General features: G+C 37.6%; 1 protein-coding gene and 1 long non-coding RNA gene across 4 annotated transcripts in view; both read left to right on the top strand.

Annotated features, from left to right (window-relative positions):
- Window positions 1-12: 12 nt before the first annotated feature.
- On the top strand, window positions 13-4,481 carry LOC129427742 (uncharacterized). Its single transcript, XR_008638723.2, has 2 exons — window positions 13-151; window positions 3,655-4,481. It is a non-coding gene; the product is annotated as an uncharacterized lncRNA (long non-coding RNA).
- A 6,038-nt stretch (window positions 4,482-10,519) lies between these two features.
- The window catches only part of alpl (alkaline phosphatase, biomineralization associated), a 29,063-nt gene continuing 15,590 nt past the window's right edge, over window positions 10,520-23,992 (top strand). The window contains exons 1-5 of one of the 3 annotated variants that reach the window (XM_055184540.2): window positions 10,520-10,673; window positions 16,044-16,164; window positions 19,091-19,210; window positions 22,494-22,609; window positions 23,191-23,365. In XM_055184540.2, coding sequence (XP_055040515.1) covers window positions 16,104-16,164; window positions 19,091-19,210; window positions 22,494-22,609; window positions 23,191-23,365 — 472 coding nt within the window. In that variant the 5' untranslated portion in view covers window positions 10,520-10,673; window positions 16,044-16,103. Of the gene's footprint in view, window positions 10,674-13,957; window positions 14,480-16,043; window positions 16,165-19,090; window positions 19,211-22,493; window positions 22,610-23,190; window positions 23,366-23,992 lie in introns of those variants that run through there. The other 2 variants (XM_073876122.1, XM_073876123.1) reach the window with 2 other exon arrangements.

Genomic DNA, 23,992 nt, shown 5'->3' on the forward strand with positions numbered 1-23,992 from the left:
ATGCTCTCTTCTCAGCTTTCGCAAGGCCAGCCCTCCTGGCTCGGATTCCTGGACAAGGGATCCCTGGGAGTTTTTCCGTCTGCTGCAATAGCGTCAGTAAAAGGCAGGAACTTGTGAAAAACAGGAAGGAGATAGAGCTCGGTCAACATACGTGAGTAAGCGTGAGGGTGTGTGAGTATACACATGTAAGAGCGAGACAATGTGCGCATTCCATAGTGTGGTTTCATTTAGAGCGGGGCGGGAACTGTTAGAGGTGAGTTCCCACCCTCTCATTTTTACAGACTGGAACGTCTTGACTAGGGGGCGGAGTTGCTCTTTAAGGTTACATCCTCTTCATGTTTCTCAGTTGCGTAGCACATGTTATCTCTAAATGACACTTATTTCTGTCCCCCTTCTGAACCTCACGTCCTACAAGTTGGATGTGCTATAATCAATAGCAACATAAAAATAATGACTACTGTTTAAATGGTTTAATGTCTACACAATCCCACAAACAATTCTTTTTAGATAGCACTTGTCCATGACAGACCATCACCTTCCAATTTTGTCAAAGCCAGTTAGTTGAGGTCAAATAGTCATATTCAAAGCAACATTTGACCTAGGCACATACAAAACAGATCTGACTCTGATTCTCAGTCCTGCTCTAAAGAAACCAAGTGTAAAATAGTTCAAGTATGAAAAAGTAAAATAATAACCCTTACAAGACCAACCCAAATAGATTCACACCCGCTGCACACTACAGCTTACTGTATAAACTGTCTGACCAGATTCACTTGTCATGACCTCAGAGGGGTGAAGCCCTGTTATTTGATGACCCAACAGGGAGGGAGAGTAACAGAGCAGGAAAGTATTGACATAAGGTCTGAATTTCTCCCAGCTCCACAGGAAACACAGGCCACTTCTACATTTGTGGAATTATGAGTCTATGTTGTGGTGTTGTTTGAAAACTATGCGACTGACAGAAGCCAATTTCCTGTATAATGATTATTTAAAGGGATAGTTCACCCAAAAGCGAAAACTTTGTTATTATTTACTCACACTCATGTTGTTTGATCATCCAATGTCAAGTTAAGTGCCAAATTAAATAAAATTGCATTCGTCCTATTATTTTATTCAGTCCGAGGGCAATCATTAGTTATACATTTTATGGTCCTATGCCTTTTCACAGAAAACATACATTTATAAAAAAAATTCATTAAAGAAAAACACCACTGTTTTTCAATATTTTACTATGTTCTTACCTTAACTTTGACAAATTAATACATCACTATCTTTTTAATGTGTGCACTTAATCTTTACAGCACGTCGTGAGTGTGTTAGAATTTAGCCTAGCCCCATTCATTCCTTAGGATCCAAACAGGGATGAATTTAGAAGAACACTTCCATGTTTTCCCTATTTAAAGACATGAGTTACATGAGTAGTTACACAGATAAAAAGTAAGAACTATATTGTTTTTTGGAAGAGCATTTGAGTGATGATGTCAGGAGTGATGGATGTTACTGCGCGCAGAGGTCAAACTAAGTACTCTTCCGCCACACAATATAGTTCTCATTTTTCATCCAATTATTTTGTGCCACCATACTTACTCGTGTAATTACTCATGTAACATTTTTTAAATAGGGTAAACATGGAAGTGTTTGGTGGCTTCTAAATTCATCCCTGTTTGGATCCTAAGGGGGCGTGCACACCAACGCTTTTACGCCCGCGGCCGGTGCATGTTTTCAATTCATTTCAATGGAAACTCAGCGTTTTTAAAATAAGCCAACAGCTAGCGTTTTTTTCCACGCTGAAAACCGGCGCTCGAAGGTAATCCGCGCTGAGCGTCGAGAGTTGAAAGAGATTCAACTTTGAGTAAAAAGCACCGCTCGTCAATGTCAGTTCTCACACGGCCATCCAATCACAATGGAGGAGAGGCGGGACATTACCACAGCAACCAACCGGCTCACAGCTCAAGTATCAGAGCTACCAAAGTGCTCGGCTGAAAAACAGCTGGCATTTGGCGTCCTCAAGGCGTTTCCGCCGCGTTTAAAAGTTTTGGTGTGTCCAGCCCCTAACGAATGAATGGGGCTAGGCTAAATGCCAACCCACTCACGACACGCTGCACAAAGATCAAGTGCACGCATTGAAAAAAGACAGGGATGTATTAATTTGTTTAAGTTGAGGTTAGAACATAATAAAATATTCGAAAACGGTGGTGTTTAAGACAACTTAAGATCAACTTCAGGGATGCCTAAAGAAGATCGAATGATCAAAACATTGCAATAAAACTTATCGTATTCATTTGCAAGTGGACAGTGTGCAGGACTTTTCTTATTTTGCTTTAAGACAACTTAACATTGTGATTGCTATCAGGATGTGAAGAAACTTTTAACCAACATGACTAAAAACGTTTCGGTTAAAATCACCTACACAAGCCCATTTAATTATATTATTTGTTTTTATTAATTCATAACAACTCCTCACTAGTCAAAAAAGGTTAAAATAACTTGTTAATTTAAAGGAACAGTATGTAAGAAATGTATATCAATTAATCATAAAATGGCCCTGATATGTCACTAGACATTAGGAAATCCTTTTCATTTTAAATACTTATATCACTGACAACAGTGGTCTGGCCAGGATATTGTCATTTAAAAAGTGGAGTTGCAGCCCTCAACTGATGTTTTTGTTGTCATGTTGTGTATTGGCCACCAGTTGTGTGATTGCAGTACCAGTTTTAGCCACAAGTTTGTGATTCCAGTACCAGTTTTGGCCACAATCCTACATACTGTTCCTTTAAGTTTTTTAAACTTAAAAATTTAGCTGCAACAAACTTTCCTGCTGAATTAACAAGTGGCACCTTCACAGGAGCTACAAAACGAAAGACACTTTTTTAAAAAGCTATGACAAAAACCATCTGGATCAGCAAAAAGCAAAAAAAAAATACAGAATTAACACACTGTAAAAAATACTTTGCTGACTTAAAATGTTTTGTTAAATCAACTCAGATTTACAAGTCATGTCAACAGAGATAAAAAAGAAAAGTCAACTTAATTTTATAAGTTATAACAACTCACCTGTAGTTATAACAACTCATCTCTAGTCAAGATAAATAATAGTAAGTTAAAATGACTTGTAAATCCGAGTTGGTTCAACAAAAAATTTTAAGGCAGCAAAGTATTTTTTACAGTGCATCAGTAACTTCACTGCTTTTCCACGAGATGTAAACAGCTGTGTTTTGGAGGAGGCATGGCTTTGGATGGAAATTTAAATGCAGGGTGGGATTGTGATTTCAATGCTAGAAGGCTAAAGTTAGCATTTTTCAAAATCTCGCAAACTACCTTTAATATGTTACTAATATGTAACTTTATTTTTATAATTTATAGCAACTTCTGAAAAGTTGAAATGACTTTAAATATTTAAGTGCAGCAAGGCATCTTTACAGTGTAGTATTAAAATGTTGATTTTCCAACAGATTAAAGAAAATATATTTATATTTATATTACTGTATTACTTTTATGTCTTACTGGAGTAACAGAATTGTTGCGTGTGTCAAACGCAGTCAACATTACAAAATAAACAGAAAAGGTACAAAAGGTAATTATTAATGGGACACCTTTTTATACCCATGCAGACTGTATCAAATATTTATACACACTTTTTTATGTCCACAGGCTCTGCTGGTTTAATTCTACTCTACATCCAAAGGCTGATGCTCATGTTGAGACTTTCCTGGTGGGTTTCCCTCAGCAGATGTGCAATCCTATAGCTGCAAAAAGCCCTTCTTCCACCCATGACAACAGACTCTTTCCTTTACATTGGTTTCCAGTGAGATGATGACACACAAAGCTTTTGCCTGGAGGTTCTGCATCCTGTCGAGTGGGGCGTTTCAACCATCTGGTGACTACAAATCGAAGCGCCGTGCAGGTGTACAGAATAGCCTGTATGGTGTTGCTATCAACAGTGAGGATAGATTCACACTCTTTCCCATAGCTCATCCTGCTTGAGCATTTTATTAAAGCTGTTCTGGGATCACTTCTTTATTTTTTATTTGCACGATGACTGTGGTTCGGAAAGAGGGAAGTTGGTCCCAGTGTCTGTTTGTAACAAGAATACAAATATGCCAAGATTCTTGGACCGAATCTCAAATGCTGTCTTTCAGCAAGGCAGTAAACCACAGCTATGAGTCAGAAATGTGCCACTGGTCCGGTGAACCATTCAATTGTTTAAGTCATGAAAGAAATTCCCTGGTATGACTAAAGCATCTGTTTGTCCGTGAGCGTGTATGCACACTATTTATGTGGGTTTGACTAAGCATGTGTGTGTGTATATATATGTGTGTGAGAGAAAGTGCACTGGATTCTGCTACTGACAAACAAAATACGTTGGGCATGTTGACATGTGCGGCAGTGTGACATGCAGGACATATTCTGCGACGCACTCCATCTACAAGTGCATTTTGCTAATACTTTAACTTCAATAAATGAAAGACTACTCTGGAGTATTTGTTCATTTACATTTATGCATTCTACAGATTCTGTTTTATCCACAATACTCTATGTGCATTCAATGCATATATTTAATATTTGTAGGCATGTTCACACCATGGGAACCTTTTCATAGTACCTGAACTATTTGTGGACCTTCCTAATTTTTGTCGTGTTAACACTACAGGAATAGTGCTGGGCGATATTGACCAAAATTCATATCTCTGTATTTTTGGGGGGGGATGAATGACGATATAAGGTAAACATCTTAGTATTATCTAAACATGGTTGAAGCTGGTTGAAAAGCTTACGTCTGACCTCAGTGCAGATTTTTGGCAAAGCTAAGAAGGAGGGTCATCAGACTATACTGATATAGACGGTTTATCTAGGCGTTATTACAAAACCCACAACACACAACAACAAAGCTCTGATTACAACACTCGACATATCTGATATCCAAGCTTTATTTCATGAAGTTTTTGCTTTATCAACAGTAATACAATAATTTGTGCAAGTAGTGCAATCACATAACATTACTTTATACATTTACAGGGTTCCCACACCTTAGTTAACTTCAAATTCAAGGACCTTTCAAGGACTTTCCAGGTCCAATACCCTCAAATTCAAGGACTCAATTTGGGGACACATTTCAAGTGAGAGCAAGTTACATCGTGTCACTTTTTAAGATACAATGTTAAAGTTCCCTTCCACGGGAACTTGCGCTGCGTCACTGCAGTGACACTTTGGGGATGCCTCCAGGGGTAAGTGTGTCTGAATGTGTATCAAATTCAACCAATGGTGAGGCTTAGCGACAAAGACAGGGTGACGCGGGAGCCAGGAAGTATATCGCTATCTGAAATATTGCCAAAGACGGCGTTACAGGGACGCAGGAAGTATGGAAAGGGAGACACAGCATCTCGTTCCCTTCCCAGGGAACAGCGGTTACATACTTAACCCGAGACATTTTCATGTGTCAAACACAACTATGCAAAAAAGTATTTTGGTATGAATCAACATTCACATACAGAAGATATAAGCATTTAAAGCGAAGCCTCGAATTTTTATAATATTATCCTACACTACACAGGGAATAATATGGATTTTTTCCCAGAAAACTTTTGCATAAAATATATTCAAGCACTTTCAATGACCTGTATCTATGAATGTATATTTTCAAAAACTTCATAGGGCCTTGGGAACCCTGATTTATTATGAAACTGGCGTCCAATTTAATGTTGTTATTCTGCATCGAGTCCTCCTCATGCACGTTTCAGCTGTAATCCAGTATTGCGTGCGTATACTGTCTTTCTACCATTACCATTTACTACTGCAAAACATTATTAATGTGCCAACAGTATGCGGGTAGTTGCGGATGTGCATTATAGGGACAAAAGCTTATTGTTTAAAGCAGATTGCTGTCTTGTGAATATGTCACTTCCCTACTGGTGGTGCAAATGCCTCCAAGAAAATGGTACTGGGGACCATTTAGTTATTTGGTAATCGCCCCCAGTTCTCATTCATAAAAAGTAGTACCAGAACTTACCGGTCCGAAAGTGACTATGTGTGCTCTTAGCAATCAAATCCATAATCTTACCCCTGTGTTGGACTGGTCTTCTGTACTTGGTGTATCCTTGCCTTATCCTTAGAGAGCTGGGACAGGCTTCAGCACTCCCTCTGACCCAAATAGGAATAAATAGTACAGAAGAAAAAACATAAATGATAACTGAATCTGAGCATGAAAAAGAAACCATTTTTCTCTTTTGTATACGGTAGGAGTAATTCCTAAATAATGACGCTTGTTTTAGCTGGTAAATAAGTAATAAAATCTTGCCCTTCATGTTAGTACTTTCTTTAGCTGAAGACAAGCGCTTCTTTTACAAGCTTAAATAACAAATGGATCATACACAAAAATTGCTGTTTATCTGAAGTATAAAAGTGGCAAAATAATTGCACTTCCATAATGGACGCCCATTAAAAAATAAAAATGTCTCAGGTTTCCCACGTTTGCTTTACTGGTGGAGTCGCGCAAAAGGTCACCAACAAACTAGCACACCATCCACGTCTCATATGTCATTCAGCATAAAACAGTTAAGATTACTGAGATTCTCCGTTTCATATCACATCTAAAAACAAAGATTAAGTAAATAGAAGCTTAAAGGAATAGTCTACTCATTTTCAATATTAAAATATGTTATTACCTTAACTAAGAACTGTTGAATCATCCCTCTGTCATCTGTGTGTGTGCACGTAAGCACTGGAGCGCGCTGCGACGCTACGATAGCATTTAGCTTAGCCCCATTCATTCAATGGTACCATTTAGAGATAAAGTTAGAAGTGACCAAACACATCAACGTTTTTCCTATTTAAGACGAGTAGTTATACGAGCAAGTTTGGTGGTACAAAATAAAACACAGCGCTTTTCTAAGCGGATTTAAAAGAGTAACTATATTTTATGGCGTAATAGCACTTTTGGGAGTACTTCGACTCGCCTGAAAAGTCTGCTCCCCTTCTCACTCTCATAATGGGAGAGGGAGGGTGTTACTGCGCCGAGTCGAAGTACTCCCAAAAGTGCTATTACGCCATACAATATAGTTACTCTTTTAAATCCGCTTAGAAAAGCGCTGTGTTTTATTTTGTACCACCAAACTTGCTCGCACAACCACTCGTCCCAAACAGGAAAAACGCTGATGTGTTTGGTCACTTCTAACTTTATCTCTAAATGGTACCATTGAATGAATGGGGCTAAGCTAAATGCTATCGTAGCGTCGCAGCGCGCTCCAGTGCTTACGTGCACACACACAGACGACAGAGGGATGACTCAACAGCTCCCAGCCAAGGCAACAACACATTCCAACATTGAAAATGAGTAGACTATTCCTTTAACTCTGCTCTGGAACATGATAACATTACGTCTTATGATAATAAGAAAGGTCGAAACGTCAGAGATCCCCACTGCAGTCTTCCTCTCTAAAATTACACCAGGGCATAAATACACATCATGCACTCTGTATTTACACTTAACATACAGCATAGATATATATTTCATAACAGATAAAGTCTCTCTGTTAACCATGCAGTCATTTGAACAACTGCAAATATATTCTAATACCGCTGAAATATTAAAGTATAGTAAATTATACAATAATTGGCTTAAGCCTTAATAATCCATTCAAGTACAACTAGCATACATATCTGTGCTTGATGCAAACATATGCTACTGCTCACATGCATAGTTTGTGCTATGTATAAACATGATCATACTGCTTGAATGTGCTTTTTATTTGATTATGCATAACAGAAGTCACAAGCAAGGCTGTTTACAGCCTTGTTGGCAAGTACAACTGTGCCTGTGACTTTGTTTCCTTAGGGAAACACAATTCTTGGAAATAAGTTACTTCTGTTTAGACCAATAGAGAACATCAGGTTCACTTTCATTAGCAGGCTCAGTACCAAAGTATCAGAACAAATATACCAATAACTTGTGACACATGTGCCCATCACAATGACGCACTACATGAAGAAATTGTTTACTGTTTGTTCCAGACAGGAACACAATTATGATCTTTGTAACACATTTTAGCAGATTCATTTACATCTGGAACCTCAGTTTCTGAGATGTCATAAATTGTAAAAATGGAGATTATTAGATTAACCACATGACTGTGTACTTTTATATAAAGTTACATCAATACAACTCTTCTTGTAGTGTATTTTTATACATTTTATATTGCAATATGTACAACGTCTACTGGGTTAGTTTAACAACGTGCTATCAAACATATGAACAAGAAGTGGGTTATTTTGACAAACTAAGAAAAGTTGAAATTTCTTACCATTAGTTCTGTTGGGGATCTCTCTTTTTGGACAACTGTCCTTTTTTGGTGTATTCAAATTTCGATTTACATGTATCTTTATTTATTCGGGATGTAACGCGTGCATTACCTTGTTGACGCAACTGTGTACATGCAAGCTGTAACTCCGGAGTCCGAGATGCCGTCGGCGTTATAATTTTAACTTTTGACAACCAATCACATTATAAAGGAGGAGCCCACGATCAATTTCTGACCAATTGTATCCCGATGTAGGCGGGTCTTTGATAACAGCATATAATGCGTGCAGTTCTTGGTACAGATTATTGAAGAAGTACACGTCTCGTTTTTCAGAAATATCTTTAGATAGACTTTTTTGAGACCGTTGGCTGTGCCCGCCCACTTAACCCTTTTTACTCATTTCCTACATGATTTCACTTAAGGAGTCAGTCAATGAAAACGAATGACTAAATTCACTGAGTGCCACACAACCAAGGGCTGGGGCGCCATCTTGTGCCAAAGCGAGGAAATTCGTTCGGCGCGAGAGACTAGTGCGTGCGTGCGTGTGTGCGTATTGCTAACGCAGTCCAGCCTTGTTCTTAAATATAAATTACGTGTACAAAAATTGCGTATTTGTTCTGAAATAAAGCAATTTTGACCACTTTTCAAAACAGTTGAACCAGTAAGATCACGTAAAACACGACCACTGTGAAACGTAGGCTACAATTAATGGGTTCATTTTGGCCTATTGTAGCCTACACAGTAGCCTACCAGGTTAATGGGTCGTTAGATTGCTGTGATGGCGCCATCAAGCGCACTGCATTTAAATTTTGGAGATGCAGATGCAAATCCTTTGACAGTGTCAGGACGTTCCAAGCGAAGATGCGTGCGTTGGGTAAGTGGAAACATTAACATGAACACTTTTTCAATTTAAAGGTGTTAAAGCGAGGCATGTTATGCCTTAGAGAAACACTTTTAATGAGACACATGGGTGTTGGTTGCACAAGTCTTATAATGCAGCCTTGCATACATGGCAAAAAAAATCCAAATTAAAAAGTTATGCTTCTCAACAGGAGTCTCAGTATATTAAAGGGATAGTTCACCCAAAAAAGAAAATACTGTCTTCATGTACTCACTTTCATGTTGTTACAAACCTGTATAAATGTCTTTGATCAGATGAACACAAAGGAAGATATTTTGAGGAATGCTTATAACCAAACCGTTTGTGAGCCCCATTCACTTATAGCATTAAAATACATGTTTATCGTTCCCAGTAGTTGTTGCAGTGTAACAATAGTGGGTTGCAAAGGAAATTTGTATAGTTTACCCTGCTAAAAAATTAATAGACACAATCACAGAAATTCTATTGGATTTAATGGGAATTTTATTGGTTGTAGTGGAAACTAAAATGGTCTCTATGGGTCTCTGTTGGTCTCTACTGGTATGTGTTGGGTTATATTGGTGGGGCCATTAAATCCTAATGGATTATGTGCCAAAACACACTACAAAAAGGAATTTTGTTGTGGTTTTAATGGTAAAAGCTAATGGTTCCTACTGGTATTTTAATGGAAACCATTAGGAATTTCTGTAATGGTTTTATTGTTTTTTTCCAGAGGGATATTGTTTTGCACACTTTTGCACGCAGCTGGCTTGTAAGAAAAAAGTCATAGAAAAAAAATGCTGCCTGTGCCCCAGTACAGCTTTATGTCTAGCAGCAGTGCCCCTGAAGATTCAAATCTGTTTACAGGGTCAGAAAGTTTAAAAGATGAGAATGTGCTGGGTAAGTGGAATCATTAACTAGTGCACTTTTTTCAATTTGAAGGTGTTTAGCGAGGCATGATACAACCTGTTTGACACCCTACAGTTTATTGTGACTTTGTTGCCTAAAAGGAAACACTAATTATGAATTTTGTGTAATGAGACACATGGGTATCGGTTGCAAATCAAAACACATGTGGAGACTTGTTTGCATGTCCAAAAAAATAATAATAATCAAACAAACGTATGCAATGCACTGCACGTGTGTAACTGTGTCTCTTATAAAAAGGACGAGGTAAAATAATAAAACAAATATTGAATTTATTTCTAATGTAGGCCCATGAGGTATTGGACGGGACTTTAACGACTCCTATCAACAGGAGGAGCTCTCGCCTCAGTATTATTAATTGTGGACTACTGACCGGGGGTCGCTCGCTCGCTGCTCCATCAATCTCTCTCTCTCTTTCGCTCTCTCTCTCTCTCTCTCTCTCTCTCTCTCTCTCTCTCTCTCTCTCTCTATCAATCACACACACTTGGGCTGGCTCCATGGTATAGGTTTATAAAAGCACAACGTGAGAAGGGCACGCGAATCTGACTCTTGGAGAAATCGCCGCGGAGCAGGGACTCAGCGCATAGGGGGTAAGTGAGCATTATCATCACTTTACTGCCTCTTACCCAGGCGGCTCTGAATGGAGGAGCTGCAAGAATGCTTCTGTTGATGCACATCGTCATGTGACTAGAGTTTTAATAGCAAGACTTGCACGAGTTAAAGAGTTTATCACGTTTGTGCTTTGAAGTCTCCGGAATCCAACAAGTTGAACAAACTCGCACCGGTTTTCCATTGAATAACGGGACGACGCTTTTTCCTTGTATTTAAACGGAAAAGAACAAATTAGCTCAGGAAAATGTTGAGGCATTTTATGATCTTTTAAAGCTTTGTTCTCTTTTGCCGCCATGCCACGTGACTTCAAACAATTTGTGATTTTAAAACTAGAGCTTATAATTGATAAAGAGATGCGCTTTCGTATGCATGGCTGCACGTGATGTACTGTACAGTTACATTATGGACAGCGAGGGACCCATGAAAACGTTTGTAACTAAATTAGTAACGTATTTATGAATAAATAGGCTACTAAGCAAGGCAGATATACTATGTATGTATGATATTTTGCATACTACTAAAGTGTACTACATAGAATTGCATAAGCTTATATAATGCTGTAATGTCATGCTCCAACTAAAATTAATCAGCTTATCGAAAAAAAATTCAATCCTAATGTTTCACAGTCACATGTTAAACATTCATTCTTATCACTGGTGTGTAGTGTATAGAGATGAGTAATTGTTAAAAATAATAGGTTTGTCACAAACTAATATGGGGACCACTAACAGGTTTTACTTTAAAGTTAAGGTAATGCACTATTGAAAAACTTTCACACAGTCTCTATTTCTCACTATCTCCGCCAAATTTAAAGTTGTTGTATTGGCATGTATTAAAAAAACATACCAATATTGAACTGTTTGTCTTTAGGCTTTCATTTTTTTTGTGTGCTGTAAGCAGATGCTAAACTTAATCAGTTTTCAAAATAAAGAAAACCTGGTTGTAATTTAGGAGTTCAGATGTGAAACCCTCTAATGCGTCCAACATGTTTTCTTGTAAATTACAAGCATTTTTTTTATCAGGCTATGTTTAGGTTTAGTCATTTTACTTTAATGACAATGGAAAGATTAATAGTCAGTAATTGAAATGACTTATTTTCACAGATGTCACTTTATTAATTTTAATTATAAATGTGTTTTTTAACAAATCATTTCACAGCAAAACCCTCTAAGTGCATACAGGCTTTGAAGCTGACAAAATCTTCAATTGTAAAAAGCATTCACTTCTTTGGACAAGACATAGTAAACAATTGCAAAATCACTAAAGATGAACTAGAAAATTGCAAATAATGAAAGTCAGAATGTAAAAATGAAAAAAAACGAACCACATATTAGTGGGCGCTGTGATCCATGCCACATTCGGGTTATAGCCATTTAGGTCCAAGTACTCATAAGGGACCCACGTTTGAATGTGATCCACAGTCGTTCATCCAGTTCATCTTGTGTGCGCTTAGAGGACTTTGCTAAAAAAGTTGTGCCGTTTAGATAATTCTGCCAACAAAGCATTATTTCTGAATGACCTGAGGCAAGGTATTCGACAAACATATAATACATGCCGAGAGCATTCTGTAAATATCATTATTATAAATCTTATTTTTGACGGACGTGGCATTTAACAGCTTTTGCATCTGAGCTCCTCATTTGGTAGCATAAGTAAATGCATGAACTTACAATGAGCAATGCAGTTTTTCAGCATTTATTAATCTTTGTTAATGGTAGTTGATGTCAATCCAGTTGTTCATGTCAGTTTATTGTGCATTAAAGGAAAACACCACCGGTTTTCAATATTTTACTATGGCCTTACCTCAACTTAGACTAATTAATACATACCTATCTTTTTTCAATGCGTGCACTTTTAATATTTGTACAGCGTTTCTTTAATGCGTTAGCATTTAGCCTAGCCCCATTCATTCTAATGGCTCCAAACAAAAGTTTTATTTTGTGCCACCATACTTACTCGTGTAACTACTCATGTAACAGTCTTTAAATAGGGAAAACATGGAAGTGTTTAGTGGCTTCTAAATTCATCCCTGTTTGGAGCCATGGGAATGAATGCGGCTAGGCTAAATGCTGACGCATTTGCGAGGTGCTGTGCAGGGATTGGAAGTGCACGGATTGAAAAAAGATAGGTGTGTGTTGGTTCGTCTTGGTTGAGGTAAGAACCTAGTAAAATATTGAAAAACTGTGGTGTTTTTTCTTTAACTATAGTGTTAATAAATACATATTTTAATAATGTAAAAATGTATTAGTAAATGCTAAATTCAGCTTGAACTAAGATTTATAAATGTATTATTCATTGTTAGTTCATGTTACCTAATGCATTACAACAAATACAACCTTTTTGTAAAGTTTTTTCGAAAAAATAAAACTCAAGAAACTTAAAAAGCAAGACACTTCCAGTCGTAATGTGTTTGTGAGCCTTTTTGTTTATATGTCCGGCTGATTTGTATGCAACTATTGTATAGTGAAGTAGTTTTAGGTGTAACAACAACACCAGCATTATAATGCTTAGAGAAGCTTTGGGTTTCCAGAGTTTAAAAATGTGTTGTATAATGTTACTGTTCATTAAAATAGTTTTGTTGTTCAAAGTGACAAATCAGTATAATAACATTAATACTGATGTAAAATTGTTGTGTATACTTAAGAGACGTAAACACTTGGAATAATATATTATCTTGTCAGTACGTAATATTCTGTGACTAAAGGAGCTTTATGTTAAGGTTAAAATGTCCTGTTATTAGAACAGTGGTGTTGTGTTGACACTTTACGGTGTAGCACACAAGGCTGTACTTGCAAAGCAATGTAACAAACTGCATAAGATAAGATTTTCTTGTGAAAAAACAGGATGCCACTCCAGAAATTAAATAAAACTAGACGTCCTTCAGAAGCCATAGCTCTTGATCGCTTCGTACACTTCATTTGTCAGGGGTAAAAAGTGTAATTTCTGTGCCACGGGCTAAATGGCATTAAAAAAAAAAGATTCCTTTTAAACAGGTCTCACGAATTAACACTCCCCAATGTGCCTCGTGTTCCCGAATTCATGTTATTGGTTTAGACAAAATTGTTGTGTCTAGACTCGGGAAGGAAATGAAACCAGTGTTGTTTGTGCGATAGGATGAATTATTTCATCTTAATGTATCTTTAAAGATAAATGTAAAGTTAGTCTCTTTTTAAGGAGCGTGCACGAAGATTGTCCATAATCCTAATCCTCATCCTTTTAAGTAGGGTGCCTGTTTAATAGATCTTCACTTCATACACTGTAGTTTGCCTATGGATGGGTATGCTTCAAATGAAAACAAAGATCAGTGGTTATCTGTTTTAAATGCATTTTCTTCCCTGAAGCGGACGTAACGGTGTTCTGATGCCATGAATCGAGAAGAAGTTTGGGTTTTGTTGACGGCTTTCGTCTCTGGTTTGCTTTTCCTTTGTGTTTTGGCACTGCTGTGTTTCTTTACCTGCAGAATAGCTTCAAGAATACTGCCAGTTGGAGCGCCGCTGCATTTTTGACAGAGCTTTTGACTGCAGGCATGGTAGACGCCTCGCTGTCATATCGGAACCCATAAATTTAGCCTTAGGCTGTTTATAAAATGGCATCCTAGATTAACACATAAAGTGACGAGCAATTCATGTTTTGGCATTATAAATTAACACAGATGGGCAGATTTTATTGCTTGAGAGGTCACAAAACTTAAAAAACATTTATGGTTCATCTGCGGCTGGATGTGGAGGGGACTTGGGTGGACTGAGTCCATGGAGTGAATGTCAAGAGGGATAGCCTATAAACGGTATGCAAATTTCATACATAAATATAGTAATTTTCTGCATCTGTGCTTTGAAAACATATAAATATGTCCCTAGCTATAGTCCTCCCAGAGCCATTTCCACCCTTGGGTCGATGTAACTATCAATATAGATTTATGTAAATAGCTCAGATAGTTTGTTAATAATATTTGAGTTCAAATTAAAATTTCTTTTGATTGCAGACTTTGATATAATATGCTAATGTACACTGTAAAAAAATCCGTAGAAATTACAATATATTGCAGCTGAGTTGCTGGTAAACTACCGTAGATTTAAGTGTATGTTATTTACTGGCAAGAGTTTGTTCAAAGTTAAATACATTTTAAATATTAACAAGTCTTTATCTTTACAGAATAAAACTACAATAACAGCCTCATGCAAAGCATTCTGGGAACCAAAAATAATCATCAAACTTTTTCTGTTTTTTGCTTCAGATTTTGTTTCCCAGAATGTTTTGCTTGATGCTGTTTTTCTAGTTTTATTCTGTAAAGACAAAGACTTGTAAATGTCAAATGTTCATTGAACAAAATGTTGCCAGTAATAACATAAATTTAAATCTACGGTAAGTTACCGGCAACCCAGCTGCAAATTTCTACGGAATTTTTATACAGTGTAAACCCCTGAAGCTATTTGGTGGCTTTTCTCAGAAGAAGCTGGAAACTTGAATTTCAATTTGTTCTTTGTGTAACCTCATAGCTATCTTATAGAAACAACTGCGAGAACGAGATCTCATTGGTGTTTTTTTCTTTTCCGTGGGTAGACTTCACACTTAAAAGCTGCGTGGGCCTGACAAAACACTGTGGCTGTGCATTTATTTGAGTGTTTAATCATAAAATGAATATTTCAGTTTGTTACATGACCGGCAATATCCATACAAAGCATATCCATGTATAAAAAGTCATTGATTGATGCGTTTTGCACAATAACTACACACCCCATTGAAAGAATGTGAAGTAAGTTGTGGGTGTGAAATACAAACCGTGTACCCCGTCCCTCTGATCAGAAGCGTCCAGTTAATCAGCTTTGTCATGCCTATTAAAGCACCGTGTGCAATGGCACCCAATCCTATTAAAGTGACCTTGACTAAGGGGTAGAAAAGACAGAGGTGTAATACTAATGCAGTCATACCACGTTTTCAGGTGTGAACTTGTAGTTAGCTGCCTGGAATAATGTGCATATATGACACCAGCTGATTTACTGTGATGACATTTTTCTGACATACAACTCCTGCTGGAACAGGCTTTACTATTCTTTCAATTGCTTTTGTTCAGGAGGATAAGATTAATGGTGTGTTTCATATGGCATACACAATGACTTTGAAGGCCACTAGAATAGGAGAACAATCATTTCAACTTTGTTTCCATAAGAATAATATTCAGAAGGACTGTTACTTGTGTCCCATACCATTAATAACGCAAATTGGAGTGAACCTCATAGTGTAAACACATAAAGTCTTGAATATACATAAACTTGTACTTGAATAAGGTTGCATCCAAGCCCCTTATATCTAATAAAGAAAGGGATGTTCAACATCTTTTCTCATTGCAGATTACTGGCTGCTTTGGAACGTGAGAGTCATCCTGCAGACAGCGGTAGATAGACGACACAATGAACGCGGCCGTACTCTTCATACTAGGTTGCCTGGTGTGGGAAGGCTTGGGGTTTCCAGGTCAGTTTATGCATTTAGTAGCACTGGTAAACTTAATGTACCATTTCATTGATTAAAGTTCCATTAAAGGAATAGTCTACTCATTTTCAATATTAAAATATGTTATTACCTTAACTATTAGAATTGTTGATGCATCCCTCTATCGTCTGTGTGCGTGCGCGTGGGCGCTGGAGTGCGCTGCGACGCTTCGATGGCGTTTGGCTTGGCCTCATTCATTCAATGGTGCCATTTGGAGATGGGGTTGGAGGTGGCCAGGCGCATCAACGTTTTTCCTATTTAAGACGAGTAGATATACGAGCAAGTTTGGTGGTACAAAATAAAACGTAGCGCTTTTCTAAGCGGATTTAAAAGAGGAACTATATTTTATGGCGTAATAGCACTTTTGGGAGTACTTCGACTCGGCGCAGTAACACCCTCCCTCTCCCATTATGAGAGTGAGAAGGGGAGCGGACTTTTCAGGCGAGTCGAAGTACTCCCAAAAGTGCTATTACGCCATAAAATATAGTTCCTCTTTTAAATCCGCTTAGAAAAGCGCTATGTTTTATTTTGTACCACCAAACTTACTCGTATAACTACTCGTATTAAATAGGAAAAACGTTGATGTGTTTGGTCACTTCTAACTTTATCTCTAAATGGTACCATTGAATGAATGGGGCTAAGCTAAATGCTATCGAAGTGTCGCAGCGCGCTCCAGTGCTTACGTGTACGCACACAGATGATAGAGGGATGTATCAACAATTCTTAGTTAAGGTAATAACATATTTTAATATTGAAAATGAGTAGACTATTCCTTTAATGTATTTCATTGGTTAAAGTTTCATTGGTTTCATTTCATTGTGTTCCTACAGAGGGTATGCATTCACGTCACTTTTTTCCATGTGACTACGCAGGAGCTCACCCTGTTGAGTGGCAAAACATTTAGCAAAATGGCTGGCTGTTCTAGCCATTATGGGTGTTATACTAGTCAGTATAACTAACAATTATCAGCAAAAATTTTATTTAGTTGGATAGTGACCCTAGCAACTTGTCAACCCACCTGTGTTCAGTTGACGTTGGCATGAGCAATCTATTTACTTCTCCTTTCAGTGTTTTTTGGCAGTCTGTTAAACAATTGCCCTGAATTCTTGTTAAATCTGTAAGTACAGTCCATCGCACAACAGTGTTTCCCCATTTAGACCCCTGTGTTTTCGCTGATTTCACATTTTACACAAATTTTGCCGCTCTGTCTTTTGCCACTCAGTGGGCGTAACCGCAGTCACTTTCGCCGAAGGTGACGTCACATGAATACCATCTGTATAGCTAGGTGTTTGTGCATTGCGTTTGCAGCGCAAAAGGTCATGGGTTCAAAGTCAAACTCAGGGAACACACATACTGATAAAAGAAAAATATGTAGCTTGTAATGCGTTGTAAGTCGCTTTTTATAAAAGCTTGATGATGCACTAGAGCCACCAAGCATGGTCCTGCCCCTAATACAATCTCGAGCATCAATTCAGGTTGTAGCGGTATTGGAAAGTTGATAGAGACAACCGCTTTATCGCGAGCGTGTGTGGTTTCATCGCTGACAGTGGACAAGTCCCCAGCATATAAAGATTTTGTTAACTTATTTTATTTACTTGCCCTTTTGTATCATTCAAATTTTTGGGTGTTTAAAAACCCCTTTTTTCTGTTGTGTGAAAACTCAGAACACATTTATGCGATCTTATGCGATCTGAGCCATAGATATGTATAAAGGCTAGATGTCTCGCCCGCGCTGCTGGCCAATTGAGTGGAACGGCCATCTTACCACAGGCAGCTCGCTCACTCATAGCATTGAGTTTTAATGGTGCAGGTGCTTTTAAGTGACCATAACTTGCAAAAATGTATCTATAACACTCCCTACTTATACTAAAAAAATTTAATTCACGAAACATGTTGAAGCACCCAGAATTATAGCCACGTTAATAACATTTGTAAGAAACCAAACCTTTTGAAAATTGGTAGAAAATTGAGCAAGTTATGGTCATCTAAAAGGACCTGCACAACCAAAACTCAATGCTATGAGTGAGCGAGCGCCCTGTGGTAAGATGGCCGCCAAATGCTCGTCATAATTTTGCACCTGAAGTAAGGAGGAGTTAATGCCAGTGCAAAATAAAGAGCATTAAAGCCAAGTAGTAGGACGTTAAGGATCACAACAACCAGAGTATTCAGGACAGAACGACTTGCACATTTTATGAGCAATAATTAATTTTGGGTGATAAACCTAGCTGCCAACCCCCAGAAGTTCTTTACAGTTTTTCAGAGAAAGACGTGATGACAGAGAGACAGTGTGGACGATAATGATGTCGAAGGTAATCATTAACAATGACCTTTACTTTAAATAAGTGACGATATTAACGTTAGATAGCTAACACTATACCCAGTTAAGCTAACATTCTGTCTGGGCAGGAGTTTAATGTAAACACAGACATCGGATATGAGGCGTATCTAAAGTATGTGTAAACAGGCAGGACAAAATAAAGGATGTGGTCAAAAGATTGGATCTGTGCATTAAGATTTGAAGTGTGAGTGCAGCCTTATAGTGCATTTAAGGAATCTATATTTTTATCAGTATCAGTGTTCCCTGGGATCAAACCCGCAACCTTTTGCACTGGTAATCAAATGCTGTTCCAGTTGAGCTGCAGGAACATATCCTCTTTTATGCCTTGCCCTAAGTATGTAAACAAAAACTTATTGGAAATCACTGTTATTGGAAAAACTACTGCAGGTTGGTTTTCTTGTTATCCGTGCTTGTTTTCCCAAAGAGACCAGAAAGATAACATGCTCATAATCTCTAAATAGAGGCCTTCACTCTAAGGTCATCATTTTCTTGGTTACCAGGAGCATCTTTTGTGGCTATGTGTCATAATTTGTTGGCAGAAGTGTAATTATGTTTTCTCATGTCCTGTAGAGCCGGAGAAGAACCCTGCATTCTGGAATGAATGGGCCCAGCGCACGCTAAAAAATGCTTTGACCCTCCAAGAGCTCAACAAAAATGTTGCTAAGAATATCATCTTATTTCTTGGTGATGGTAGGTCATAGCAGTTGGATCTCTGTGGGTCTTTAACAGATATGTGTTGGGTTTCAGCAAAGACAGAGAGTGCCAACAGAGGGTGAGCTTGACACTGCTCATAAAACTATAACAGTTTAAAACACCAGTTTACCAAATACTAGAAAAATACATGTTTTTAAGTCGCAATTCAACTACTGTAATGTAAATCAATTGCAGTACTTACTGTTCAACATTATAGAAATGGCACATCTCTGTACCACATCTCTGAATAACAGCATTAAAGGAATAGTCTACTCATTTTGAATATTAAACTATGTTATTACCTTAGCTGGGAAGAGTTGGTGCATCCCTCTATCGTCTGTGTGCGTGCACGTAAGCACTGGAGCGCGCTGCGACACTTCGATAGCATTTAGCTTAGCCCCATTCATTCAATGGTATCATTTAGAGATAAAGTTAGAAGTGACCAAACACATCAACGTTTTTCCTATTTAAGACGAGTAGTTATACGAGCAAGTTTGGTGGTACAAAATAAAACGTAGCGCTTTTCTAAGCGGATTTAAAAGAGGAACTATATTTTATGGCGTAATAGCACTTTTGGGAGTACTTCGACATGGCGCAGTAACACCCTCCCTCTCCCATTATGAGAGGAAGAAAGGAAGCAGACTTTTCAGGCGAGTCGAAGTACTCCCAAAAGTGCTATTACGCCATAAAATATAGTTTCTCTTTTGAATCCGCTTGGAAAGGCGCTGCGTTTTGTTTTGTTCCACCAGGCTTGCTCGTATAACTACTCGTCTTAAATAGGAAAAACATTGATGTGTTTGGTCACTTCTAACGTTATCTCTGATTGGTACCATTGAATGAATGGGGCTAAGCTAAATGCTATCGAAGTGTCGCAGCGCGCTCCAGTGCTTACGTGCACGCACACAGATGATAAAGGGATGTATCAACAATTCTTAGTTATGTGTCTTTCCAGTGAATCAAATCCAATGCTGTACCACTTTGTACATCTATTTGAACTCTTACATTTTACAAAAATAATTGGACTTGGGCAATTTTTTTCGGAATTCACAGAGTGTACGGATTTCTAAAGAAGTATAGTTCCTGTGAAACAGGGCTTTAATGGGACTCAAACCCTTTCCGTATAACAGGTTATGTCAACACATGATAAGTGACAGGTGGTCATTTCATCACAGAATTCGATTTCATGATTTAATTTCATGTTTTCAACAAGTCATTTGACAGTTCAAAATGTGACAGATTTTTCTTAACATAGACATATAAGGGTTTTCATGAGCACCTTGAACTCAAACCATGTTTTTCTTTTAGATTTTGTCTCAAATGTTTTTCATCTCTTAGTACAGTGGTTCTCAAACTGGGGGCCGTGAGATGGTGCCAGGGGGGCCCCAGTTTAATGACATTTTATAAAATACATTCATGTAACATGAATTCTGTGTAATTAAACCTAAAAAAAAAGGCTATTTGCCAACAGCACTACTTTGTATAACTTAATGTTTTGTTTAATTAAAATGTTAAATATTAGAACAATTTTTTGTCCTAAATTTTCTTTGGGGGGCCGCGAAGAAGTGCACCGTACACAAGGGGGGCCGCATGCGGAAAAAGTTTAAGAACCACTGTCTTAGTAGAAGCATAATAGACACGAATGAGTCAATAGATGACACATAGTAAGAGTACTGAATGATCAACCGCGTACAACATGCCATATTGCGCTAGAAAACGATCAGCCTAAAGGGAAATTATCATGCCAACAATGCCAGAAATATTTGGCCTCCACAACATGATAATTACCAAGTACACACACACTTTTGTTTTTAGTTGCTTTTGAGAAACTTAGTCAGTGGTTCTCAAACTTTTTCAGCATGCGGTTAAAAGAAAATTTATGACAAAAAACTGTTCTAAAACTTCACATTTTAATTAAACAAAACATTAAATTATACAAAGTAGTGCTACCTTATTTTTTTTTGTTTAATTTCACAGAATTCATGATGAATTAATGTATTTTATAAAATGTCATAAAACTTTGAGAACCACTGACTTAGATCATAAAAGCATTCAGTATTTAGCTATTATGGTTAATACAAAATATAATTAATACAAAATATAACAATGTAAAAAGAAAACAAATCTCATAAGCAGGAGTCTCCATTTGTTCTTTATTTATTTTCATTGCCATCATGGAGAAACAAAAAAAATTGGGTCTCATTCATTAATAATTGTGTACGTTTTTCGTATTTATATGCACACTTGAAAACTCTCCGTCAAATTCACAACACGTGTGTACGCACATGAATGTGTTGTGTTCTTATACTTGTTCTTACGTTAGGGAATTTGGAGTGTTTTACATGAGCGGGCACGTGCACGAGGTTGGTAATTTGCATAAAACACGCCCAAACCAGCTCCATATAAAGGCTTTCCGCAGTGCAGCGCTTGTCCACAGAAAATTTTATAGCAGTCGGTCATAGAAGCAAAAGAGCTCAAAAAGAAATCCATGATCATATTTATGATCGGTAAAATTTCGTTTTGCTTTGCATTTTTTATTTGGGCGGTTTTGCTGTCGCTGTAGGAAGCCAGTGCTGTCCACCAGCCAGAGTAACATTTAAATAAGTATTGGATGCGTTAACAAATATGACATTTAATTAATATGACAGAGACGCGCATCTGTATTTAAAATAAAACAGACAAGAGATCAAGTGATTGATGTTTGGACTTCTTATTACATTTACATGACGTTTACATTAAGCACACACTTTCATATAGATATTTAAAAAGTGAGGAAGGAAAGCATGAAGATTCGTCATTACGTGCATCCTCTTTATATGTGTAGAAAAAATAAGTAGGCTATGATAATTTATAATATGATGTATATAATAATAATAATAATATAGATCATGTATAATAATATATAATACAGAAAATGTAATAATATAAAATATAATCAAGTAAATTTTATATATCAACATTATTATAAACATTATAATTATAGCCTAGTATTTGATTATATGTGATTATTGCATACGAGTTGTTTTGGGTTATCTTGATTTTTTCGTACATTTACAAGAAATTTTGGTACGAAAGTAACATCCGTACGCACATCTCACGCACAAATTTGTGCATATGCATGCTTCATGAATAAGACCCATTGTCTCAAAATCGAGAAATTACAGCGGATCATTTCATTGCAGATTTTTGAACAAAAACATACGATTTTATTTTTAGTTTTCAATGAGAAGGGAAAACAAAAGACCATTTTAAACATGCCACTCTTGTGTCTCGTGTCCTTCAGGTATGGGCATTCCCACAGTGACAGCAGCACGGATCCTGAAAGGTCAACTGAGTGGCCTGAGCGGTGAGGAAACTCAGCTGGAGATGGACAAATTTCCCTATGTTGCCCTCTCTAAGGTAAATCCCACATGCTGCAATCCCATCATGCCATTCTTTTGTGTTCATAATCCATGCATCCGCACAACAGCTCACCCAGAGCTGCAGGGAAAATAGTTTGATTTCTCTGGCAAACACGGATCTGCGGGTGCGATTGTGATCTAGTTAAACATTTGACTGATTTGTAAAGTAATGCATAAATTTTTTAACTGGACTGTGAAAGGTGGTCAATTATTGTCTTTGATGACAGTGAATGAACTCTATCTTGCAGTTTTCCAAATTTACCAGCATTGATGCACACAAGATAAGACCACGATATGACTTTCTGAAAGCATTTGGAATCAAGATAAAGCTCAGATATTAGAGCATACAGGCATAACATAAATAGGGATGTTTTGCTTAAACTTGCCAGCTCAAGTACCATTCACACCTTTAAATACCACAGTGGAAATCATTTGTATAGATAGCATTATAGTTTATATACGGTATAGTTCACTATAGTTATAACTTTTAATATCATTACAGTTCTTAGTACAGACAAATGCATTTCATTGCATACAATCTATGTATGTATTTAAATGGCACATTTTTTGTTTTCTAAGACATACAACACCAATGCTCAGGTACCAGACAGCGCGGGCACAGCCACGGCTTTCTTGTGCGGTGTCAAGGCCAATGAGGGTACGGTCGGAGTGAGCGCAGCAGCTGTTAGATCCCAGTGTAACACCACTCGGGGGAACGAGGTCACTTCTATTCTTAGGTGGGCCAAAGATGCAGGTGAGCGGCCATGTTGAGTCCCATACAACAGCTATACTTCATCTCTGCCTCGACTTTCTATGGTAATTACAATATAGATAGGATATCTGTCTCTGGGCAAATGTTTTCCCATTTAGAATCTATTAAGTTGTTTTTGCATGAGAGAAACAAAGGTGACATTGGGATAAACAGGTTTAGGAGATAAAGGATTGAAAACACGTCTTATCTGGGAATATATTCGAAGAGTGACAGTTTGAAGGATGAGTGGAAGACGCAAGCAGCTTCTTTATATTTTATTCTCATGTTGAAAATAATAACAAATGATTTGTTTAGAAGACAAAAGTCCTCAGCTGATGGTAGAGGTGAACAAATGCATTGCAGACTAGAAACTGGATTGAAGCGGAGATCAGGGAGTTCGTCAAATATCCACTCTGAAGCTGAAATCATTCACTAGCATACTAGAACAGCATGTCCTGTGCTCTTTTATAAACTTATAAAAATGCACACGCATGGTTTCTCAAGAGAAATCACAGATAATAAGCAAACTTCAGACGCTGCCGAGAAAAAAAACTACCAAGTGCAAGACTTTAAACACGTCACGTGTCTTTACGGCACATGTGTGAATGCACGCACATATTCCGGGAAATC

This window comes from Misgurnus anguillicaudatus, chromosome 14, assembly GCF_027580225.2.
Source record: "Misgurnus anguillicaudatus chromosome 14, ASM2758022v2, whole genome shotgun sequence".
NCBI lineage: Eukaryota > Metazoa > Chordata > Actinopteri > Cypriniformes > Cobitidae > Misgurnus > Misgurnus anguillicaudatus.